Source organism: Spea bombifrons, chromosome 9 (genome assembly GCF_027358695.1).
Source record: "Spea bombifrons isolate aSpeBom1 chromosome 9, aSpeBom1.2.pri, whole genome shotgun sequence".
NCBI lineage: Eukaryota > Metazoa > Chordata > Amphibia > Anura > Pelobatidae > Spea > Spea bombifrons.
In genome coordinates this window covers 29,617,688-29,627,902 of record NC_071095.1, presented here as the reverse complement: position 1 = coordinate 29,627,902, position 10,215 = coordinate 29,617,688, and the positions used below count along the sequence as shown (strand labels likewise).

Genomic DNA, 10,215 nt, shown 5'->3' with positions numbered 1-10,215 from the left:
TATATATATATATATATATATATATATTCTAATTATTTGTTTCCATTCATTTTTCAGACATATAAGTTTATTTATAACACTGATAATACTTCCTTTTTTGGATAGAGAATTTTTCACCGAATACAGTGTTTTTGCTGTAACTTGATGGAATCTTACGAACAAACCTTAAAAAAAAACAGGCTTCGAAGATGTATGGATGCTCGGTGAGCACATCGACAAAAGGTGTCCTCGCTTTGATACAAGAAGATGCCCTGACAGAAATTCAAAAAGATTTCAGGGAAAGTAAATTCCTGTTTCACGGCAAAAAACCCAAACAAAATAGAAGGACTTATGAGGGAGAAGTAGTCCTCTTCTGAGAAATGCGGAGGAGGACAAAACGACCGCAGACCTGGAGGCAACAGATCAACAGAGGTAAAATTGGATGATGCATCTGACTTTGCCACATACTTCAATAATAAAATTCAAACTATCAGAGATGACATATCTGTACAGTCACCACCCTGCCCTCACCCTCCCTCTGACCATGCACCCCCCTACCCACTGACCCTTCACTACATTAACTCATTTCTCTGCTGTCACTGAAGATGATGTACATGATCTTCTTCTTTCCTCTTGACCCCATCCCTTCCCATCTCACCCAGTCTCTTTCATCTACCGTTGTCCCTACTCTAGCTCACATCTTCAACCTCTCCCTCACTACTGGATCTTGAAAAAGCCCTCCCTCGACCCTGATCTTTCCAATTACCGTCCCATCTCTCTGCTTCCTTTCACCTCCAAGCTTCTGGAAAGAATTGTTTATATCCAATTAACTAACTTTCTGGACTCCAACTCCTTGCTTGACCCTCTTCAATCTGGTGATCGCCCTCGAAACTCTACGGAGACCGCCCTTAGTAAAGTTACTTACTCACCGCTAAATCCAAGCGCCACTACTCCATGCTAATCCTACCGGTTCTACTGCTTTTGACATTGTGGACCACCCTCTTCTCCTTCAAATGCTTCATGATCTTGGCCTCGTGACACCCCTCTCCTGGCTAACTTCCTACCACTCTGATCGTACTTTCAGCGTCTGTCTGCAGTAACACTTCCCCTCCCCTCCCTCAGTTGGGGTACCCCAAGGCTCGGTTCTAGGACCCCTTCTGTTCTCTCTTTACACTTCCTCGCCTGGCAAACTAATCTCATCCTTTGGCTTTCACTACCACCTGTATGCTGATGACACCCAGATCTATCTATCCTCCCCTGATCTCTCACCCTCTGTCTTAGATCGTGTAACTAACTGTCTCGCCTCTGTCTCTACCTGGATGTCTGCACGTTTCCTGAACCTCAATCTCTCCAAGACCCATCTTCTCATCTTCCCTCCCTCTCTCCAATGCTAAGACTCCCACATCTATCTTCCTCAATGTTAATGGTGCTATCATCTCCCGGTCTACTCATGCATGCTGTCTTGGTGTCACGCTTGACTCAGAGCTCTCGTTCACACCCCATATTCAGTCTGTCTCTAACAACTGACGTCTCCATCTTAAAAACATTGACCTAATTTAAACTTCTGCCCCCGAGAACCCTTAACAACTCTACACCCCTTATGTCTTTGCCCATCTATCCAACCACATCTCTAACCACCCTTTTCGTTCCTCTGATGACCTTTATCTCTCTTCCACCATCATTACCTCTTCCCACTCCCGCGTCCAGGATTCACAGACGCTGCACCCATTATCTGGAATTCCACATTCTGTCAGATTTTCTCCCTCGTATGCAAGTTTCAGAAGCTGTCTGAAGACCCACCTCTTTCAAGAAGGGTTCCTTTCGTCATATCGCTCTCTACCCGCATCCTATCTAAGCCATCTAAGCCATCTAAACAACCTCGACAGCGCATCCTGACTTGACCAGCTCATCCTCATCCAAGCCGTCTTCTCCTGTTTCCTCCTAACCGAATAGCTTGTAAGGGGACAGACCAATACATTTTGGACAATGCTATGCTTCCAACCTAGTGTGACTGGGCCCCAGTGCAAAAAGCAAGGATCATAAAGACATGGTTGGATGAGTTTGGTGTGAAAGAACTGGACTTTTTTGGATGAACTGAAACGGAGATCGCGAGCCAATCTTGAAGAACGGGAGTTGTTATAGCTGCAAAGGAAGGGGGGGGGCAACTACGTATTAACGTTTGTGTATTTTGAATGTGATCTCATAAAAGTCCCTGTTGTAATGGTCAGGTGTCCCTGGTCTAATGGCCAGGTGCCCCAATACTTCTGTCCATATAGCATAAACATGATTTAGCTCCGCAACATTGAAGAAAATAAATCTAAGGCGAGGTAATGCATGTGATATGCCGAATTTATTGAGCTCATTTGACCAACCTCAGGGAGGACTCGACAACCGGTAGGCGAACACCTCACGCGTTTCACGCACAACAATGGCTCTTAGTCTTGCCTATTAAGAGTTACTAGCTTGGTAAAAGGAAAAATAAAGAAGCAGAGACATCAGTGTGTTTTTCTGTATTTTTTATATTTATAAAAAAAAAAAAAAAAAGACAAAACACAACTTACTTAGAAAGCGTAAACATGTCACCCAAACAGCAAAATAACATTAAAACTAAAATGCAACTTAGAGGGCAGGGGTTGCATTAACGATGTGCACATCAGTCCTTTATTCCCATCGCTGTATAGAAATTAGACTTGGCTCACATTGATGATGTCTCCTGAGGTCCAGTATACTGCGTTGTGGTTGACGTGACGGTCGGGGTTCTCCAGCAGTCACCGTTCACGTAAAAAGCTGTTGTCGCAGGGTGTAATCGCCCTGCTTAACCAACCGATGATCTGAACCCCAAGTCAGACGAAGTGCACATTTATTGCCCAAAAGCCTTTGTTATTACAAACCATGAATGGCGGACTATTAAAAGGGTGCGCGTCACAGTATGAGTAGAGCAAACCAAGTTTTGGTGAAATAAAAAAACAAGGACGTGCTTCGTACACAAAACAGAAGAAAGCGCAAAAGTAATGTTATCACCCCTTAACTTTCACCGTAATCAGTAAACGCAAATCATCACAATTCCTCGGCTGAATAGCATGAAATTCTACATGTAAACCTAAAGGGCAGAAGCAGTCATAGAACCTCTCCGCTCACCAGCTGGCCAAAAACGTCAAAGTTTCCTCTGGAGCCTGGAGGGACTAAAGCAAATTCTTCTGGAAACTTCTGTAATGGGAAGGTTGGTTAAAGGCTCCCTTGAATGGCACTTTCAGTCTTGTGGAAGGCAAAGGGACGTATTGTAAATTAGATCGGCGACTGAGGGGGAAAGGATTCATTCCAAAGCACTTTGCGACTTCTTTAGTTCTTCCCAATGTCGCAGATCTGAAATATCCTCCGTTCTGCACTGCCCCCCCACAGTGTATATGCAATGTCTTACTCCATCTTACGATCCACCTCTTCATTCCATTTTAGACCTTTCAAAATGCGTTATCATTCGTTCCTGTAAAATTATAAATAATAGATTAATGATTCCTCTTTGCCCAAACACAATGATTTTGGGCAATAGGTACAAAACATTCAATTTAATCTTTAAGCCTCGCATACATAGCGAAACGATGAAGTCCCCAGAAAGTAGCGATTTACTTTCTGATACACGACTAAAGCAGCCTCCAAAAAAACCAATGAACTACAACCAACCCTCATATATCTTGTATTTAAGGCCATGGAAGGACTCTGGCACTGAAATCATTAAATAAAATCGCATTATTTTAATCACCGCTAAGAGCTTGTTTCCAGTTAACTTTTTGCATCACGTAAGCCTCGTGCCTCTCCTTATTGTTCAGGCTGAGTGGCCAGCACATGACTTTCCGCTGTCATGAGATGGTTTGGCTGCTAAAAATAAATATATATATGTAAAAAATACTGACCTCGTCTGAATCAAGCAGCGCAGGGAGAGCTCTGCAAAGAAAAAGGGGAGAAACGGTCAGAAGAATTGTTCTATACTCTATCTCTAATATACTGTTATCACAGATTTAAAATATAGATCTATGATTTAAAGCAATAATGTTACATGGCCTTTATTTAATTTTATTGAATACCTACATTCATGAATATACAAAGAGGTGAGTAATAAAACTTATGAGAACCAATAAAACATGATTTTTATGGCTTATACTTAAAAAGAGAGTAAATGGAACAATTAGCCTGTAGTAGTAGTATTAGTGTACAATTAATAGTAATTGTTTAGTAGCTTTTACATGTAAGTGCCAGTCTCTTTTTTAAGTATAAGCAATAAAACTTATTTGGGGTGATGCCCCTTTATGAATATGCTGCGTTGTTAGTGGATTAAGTAAAATACGATTTAGAAAAAATACTCACACATCAGTCACAGAAGATGGGATGTTCTCTTCTACCCACTTCAGGTCTTCTTCCTGTTCATAGACAAAAGAAAAGCGATTAGGAGGTAAGTGCCAGCAGAACACGTATAGTCCGTATATTTTCCAACACTATTTGCATCATCATCGTCCTTCATTCAGCTTCTCTCCGCCTAAGTTCCGGTGGGAGATCTGTCCTGGCCACCCAGGATAAGGGTCCTTCATATTAAAAGGAGTAGAGCGTCCTGCCGACGACAGCTTCATACAGAACACCTAAAAAAGATATGGCTGTTCCCCTGAAAGCTGGATGTATATCGTAAATATTCAATGTACTTTTATTATGGACCCCTTTAATATATTCTTACAATTCTTTTACAAAGCTTTTCTTTAACTTTACGTTCAACTAAATTCAGTGACAAGAACAAGCAACCCTGGGAATTGTCACCAAAAACCTGTGTAAAGGAACATTTAATCAGGGCACAAAGGGAAAACACAAATTAGAAGGGGCAAGTAACTCTTCATAAGTCAGAAAATGAGCTACAAACAGTGCCATTGCCGTCCTAGACCTTACCCAGAGTATCGCCTCTACGAAGCGGCTGTCCTAACCGCTGAGTGCCAGCATGTGCTTCATACCCCGTCCCTAAACCTATAAAGGAAGAGTAGTGCCCGGGAATATGGTCCTCCGTATCGTAAATTAAGTAACTCATCAATAGGGTGATCTGCCCCTGGTTTGGTCTCAGAGGGACGGCCATCCCTCAGACCTGCCGCCCTAGTCTAGAATACACAAGACTTGAATAAATAGTAACAACCCTATAATAAGCAGGACCCTAAAACCCTACAGAATACCCCAATACAAAACACATTTATACCATTGGTACATAAGCATCTTCGGAAAGTATAAACACTTAGGCCTCCTTTAGGGCTTTGTTCCTCATTAATCGGATGTTTATCTTGGGACCTTCTACCCAGGTGACAGCCGCCTGGCAGATTTAATAAAGGGAAGCTTATAGGATTTCACCACTATTAGTAAGTTAATATTAGCAAGCAAATGTAAGTAATCTTTAATTATGTAAAGTAAAAAAACAAAAGCTTAACACTAATAGAGACAACGTAAATGTTATACTTACAGCTTTGGTTGCTTTACTGTTTCCATTTGTTTCCTGCTTTGAACTTCTCATTTTCATACCCTCTGTGATGGTAAAAAAATAAATCAATTAACATCTTTGATGTGAAGATTTAAGCTGGTATAACCGTCACACCCTTTAGATGCAATTTATGGGAAGTTCACATACCGTATTTCCCCATGTATAAGACGCACCTTTTTTAGAAAAATTTGGGGTCTAAAAATTGGGTGCGTCTTATACAGTGGTGGTAGATGGTGTGTAGGGGGCGCAGGGAGGATGAAAGTGATGTGCATGTACTGGCTGCCTGAGCATGATAGGAGTGCGATTGCTAGTAGCTAACATCAGTCACACTCATAATATGCCCAGGCAGCCAGTACAATAACTTTATGTAATATATTGTTTTTTAAATTTCAGCCCCCAGAATTCAGGTGCGTCTTATACTTGGGGAAATACGGTATATGTGATTGGCGCCCGCTAGTCCCATTTAAATCCCCAAATTAGACCTAAATACAGCTCCCTACCAAAGCTTTCTTTTAGCATCGGTTCCTTCTGTTCATCATCTTCGTCTTCTTCAGTCAGCGGAGAGAAGGCAAATCTACATGGTGGAGATAATGAAAAGAAAACAGATCCCTTTGGGTTTTTTTTAAATGCTTTGGAATAAATACAAGAGTAATGCTTAATGAGAAGCGGTGATTTTAACTAAATCCAATTTTTTTTTTATTTTGCAGTTTAGTATATTTTCTAAAGCGTAAACGAGGAGCTATTATAGACAGATCCCATAAAAATCTCTGTGAAAAGGGGCTGCTAATCAAAACCCAGCGGCAAATGGAAAAGATCGAGACACTACTGGTCAAAAGTTTGGGGTCATTTAGCGGGTTTTCATGGAAAATGAGGACATTTGCTAGCTGCACTATCATAATTGCAAAATGGTCTTGAAATGAGCAATTAGCACACAACGTGTTCAGTGACAATAATCATTTACAACATTAACAACGTCTATACTGTATTTCTATCTATTTTATGTTATTTTAATGGACAAAATGTGCTTTTCTTTAAAAAAAAAAAACAAGGACATTTCTAAGTGACTCCAAACATTTGAAAGGTAGTGTGTGTGTATATATATATATATATACACATACACACACATACACACACACACACACACACACACACACACACACACACACACACACACACACCCACCCACCGCAAGAGGAATGGAATCACTTTTAGGAGTTATCGTCGGTGTGTCTTAATTCAGAACACACAGGACATTCTACTAGGATGTTTTGAGTTTCCCAAAAGCTCTACTACAGCAAACTTTTCGTCATAGCGATCATATAAATATGAAATTATTGCTATGTCAATGAGTGAGTACATTATTAGCTATTAGCAGGAAAGTTCAAAGCATACAGTGCCCAAAAATACAAAACCCAGTTACTATATAAAGCAATAAAGTATAAATGAAGTAGTCATTTGACAAGACAATGGTAACTAAAATACCAACAAACACAGTACTGTGAATGGTATAAAATAACTGATCTCTTCACTCTACGCACCTCTGGTTATTTGCTGATGGCCTCCAAAGGATCATAATGACGAAAAGAATCATGGAGAACAGGAGACGCCAAATGGCGTCATCAACCCAAAGCTCCTGCCAGTCCTGCAAGGCAAACACTTCTGTTGAAGCCACACTGTTATGACTATGGGTGCCAGATTCAGATATTGCCGACGATTAGAATCTCAAGAAATATTATTAATTACTAGCTTAATAGTGTTGTGTGTGACCGCTGGATCCCGCACACCTCGTTTTATTGGCCGCTGGCCTTAAAGTTCAAGGGACAATTTTACGGGCCCAGTCTGGCTCTGAGCATCATTATGTCATTTTTACATACATTTCTTCACGACCCAGAAAAACTATCATTTATAGCCGTATGTGAGGGTTTAGAGCGTACTAAGCTTACCGACTGACAATCCACCAGGCGGAATTTCATAGTAGTCCATACAATAAACGCAACTGATGCTGCAGAAAAAGAAACATCACATTATTAATAAAGATCTACGGTTAGTTATGGGTAATAAGAAAAAATATCAATACCAAAGTGTCGTTTTTCCAATTTTTAAGTAACCAACCACCCCCACAGAAAATGTTTACCAAATACACCAAAAAGACAACTCATTCCGCTAATGTATATGTGAATATTTTGCTGTCCTCCAACCAGGCCTATGAGCGCTGGTGTTCCTCTTCAACAAAGAACTCCCATCAGATGAAAAACACATTTTCAAAAATACCGTGACGATTTCTTTGTGTTGCGTTCTGGTTGCGTTATCTTAGTCCGATCTACCAGACAAACCTGACTCGTTATTCTAGTGGCAAATAATAGAACGGCTAAGTTGTAATTATCCAGGTGGATATTCTGACGAATTAAAGTGGAGGAATGGACTTCATCAGCATTGTCATAAAGGACCAGCTCTGTGTGGTGACTAACAGGGGAAAGTCACACAAAAAACCCACGATTGGGCCCTCAAAAAACGAACAGATCAACTCTAGGCAGACAGACTTGATTAAGAATAAACTCTAATTGATTAATATTTAAAGAATCTTCCTTCTCTTTTCCAGCTCCATCTTTGAAAGCATGCATATTTTATTGTGTGTTGTTATGCTATGTCGGCCGACGGGAACCTCAAGGCTTTGAGATCAATAACAAGTATGTACAGCGGGATTTCCCTTAGACCGACCGAACATCTATTGTGTATGTATTTCTATAAAAGAAAAACAAAAAAAACCAAACAACTGTATTAAAGGTGCCCCTGGATGGGACCATGGAGGGTAGTGCTGCACAGCGGCTTCGGTGCCGTTGTTCCCCCCGTAAAGTGAGTGAATTAATACTCAAGCAGATGCAGGTAATTACATGGCTTTCATTTAAAGTAATTTAATATGCTTTCTTCATTGGTGGGGACCTTTAAGTAGTAAAAGATCCTCTGGAGTACCTATGCCAACGACTGGCATCTGATATATTGATGTGCATCAGCAGACTCCAAGCCCGGGTGTACTATTGGGTGTAGGTGCCCAACACCTTACCCAAAGTAGCACCCAAAGGCCGACCACGCTGAAGGGATGCTTCTGGGCCTCTGCCAGTGCACTGGGATATGCCATACGGCACATTAGGTGGTGCTGAATACCTCTATGGTAATCTGGGACAGTTTCTGGGGAAATCTTTAATCACCCCAATCGGCCCATTACGCGCAGCCTGCTGAATATTCCACCGCCAACAAGGTCATTTCCAATTCTTCACATGTGCGGACCAAAGACAGGTAGACTTTGCAAAACGATACACTAAGGACGAATGTAAATAAAAGTCGGCTAAACAAGTGCGATGAAGAAAAGAACGTATAGATAAAGAGACATACCTACTACGGCCAGGATAAGAGTGTTGGTGAAGTGCCGGTAGAGAGACAGTTTGACCACATTCCTTCGCAGTCTCAGCAGCTTCATGGTCTGCGTCAGGCTTATGAAGATGTGCCGGCGGGTTAAGGAAAGTAAATGTATGTGCCGGAAAACACTCATTTTTTAGCATATGCGACAATCATATCATAATAAAAACGTTAGTGACCAATAGTGATTAAAGTCGGACACATAAAAAAAAAATCTGCTTTTTATATATGAATTTCCTGCTGCCGATATTGGTGTCAGAAGGATGGAAAAAAAGGGAGAACAACCTTACAGCATTTTTGGCTAAAACACCACACGTCCCGTCATATGTAAAGATTAATGGTGCAGTGCCAATTATCCTTCTGAACGTTACAACTGCAGCCTCTTACATCAGTCAAGTCTTAGTAAATAAGAAATATATAGAGGACGTTAAACTAAATTGCTATTTACCAAGAAACACATTATTTATATTATAATATATATATAACAGTTATTTAGGAAAGCGTCATCACAATGGATTTATTCATTTGCAATAATGCAATAATAACCTATGCAATAATAATGAATACGCCATCATAAGCATAAATATGGCTTCCTAGTCTCTAGTAATATGCCTTTCCATCAATGTACTTGAAACCATCCCCTTAAAAGAAAAATTATAAGAGGAAGGCAAACAACTTCATCTTCATTGGTAATTAATTCATCCACCCATACGAAGTCTGGCGGTGGTTCAAACAGAGCTGCACTCTACTTCTGTAAAGTAACATCGTAATTTAACAGCATATTCTAAACCTTTTGTTAATTCATAAGAACCCAAGAGCATCAATGAAAATAAATTGGTAAGGCAATTTAATAAGAAACGGCAAAATAAGCCAGGACAGACAAAAAAAAAACGCTCAGGGAAGGATATCCACCAGCACAAGGCAGTGTCAAGAAAAGCCAGAGGAATGAAAGCCAGGGAGGCGAGATCAGACTGCGCCTAAAGCACGGAATAAAGCACGGAATAAAGACATAAGAGACCATTAATAGCTTGCTTTCCGGGGTACAGGAGATGCGCGGCCCCCCGACCCATTCAGACCATAGTAACTTACCGACGCCATGCAATTCACGGGTGACTGGCAAAAACCCAAACCCATCATTCTAAACCCGAATCACCACATTTATTAAGGACCTGTCTATTAGTAGCAACCGGCTGCGCTCTATAACATAAGAACTGTGATCCCATCAAAAAGCACAGTTACTTGCATAGTTTAATATCCCAGATCTGCTTTATTGCAACTCAACAATATAACACAAATGGCTTATTTTTAAAGTGGTCCAAATA

The 10,215-nt window shown here is 40.7% G+C and overlaps 1 protein-coding gene across 1 annotated transcript in view; it reads right to left on the bottom strand.

Moving 5' to 3' along the window:
- Positions 1-2,480: 2,480 nt before the first annotated feature.
- Positions 2,481-10,215, bottom strand: part of TMEM87A (transmembrane protein 87A) — a 28,806-nt gene continuing 21,071 nt past the window's right edge. The window contains exons 12-20 of the mRNA XM_053474799.1: positions 9,802-9,870; positions 8,870-8,978; positions 7,423-7,481; positions 7,018-7,121; positions 5,980-6,053; positions 5,462-5,523; positions 4,339-4,391; positions 3,888-3,918; positions 2,481-3,460 (exon numbers count right to left, since the gene is read on the bottom strand). Of these exons, the coding sequence (XP_053330774.1) occupies positions 3,419-3,460; positions 3,888-3,918; positions 4,339-4,391; positions 5,462-5,523; positions 5,980-6,053; positions 7,018-7,121; positions 7,423-7,481; positions 8,870-8,978; positions 9,802-9,870 (603 nt within the window). The 3' untranslated portion in view covers positions 2,481-3,418. The remainder of the gene's footprint in view (positions 3,461-3,887; positions 3,919-4,338; positions 4,392-5,461; positions 5,524-5,979; positions 6,054-7,017; positions 7,122-7,422; positions 7,482-8,869; positions 8,979-9,801; positions 9,871-10,215) is intronic.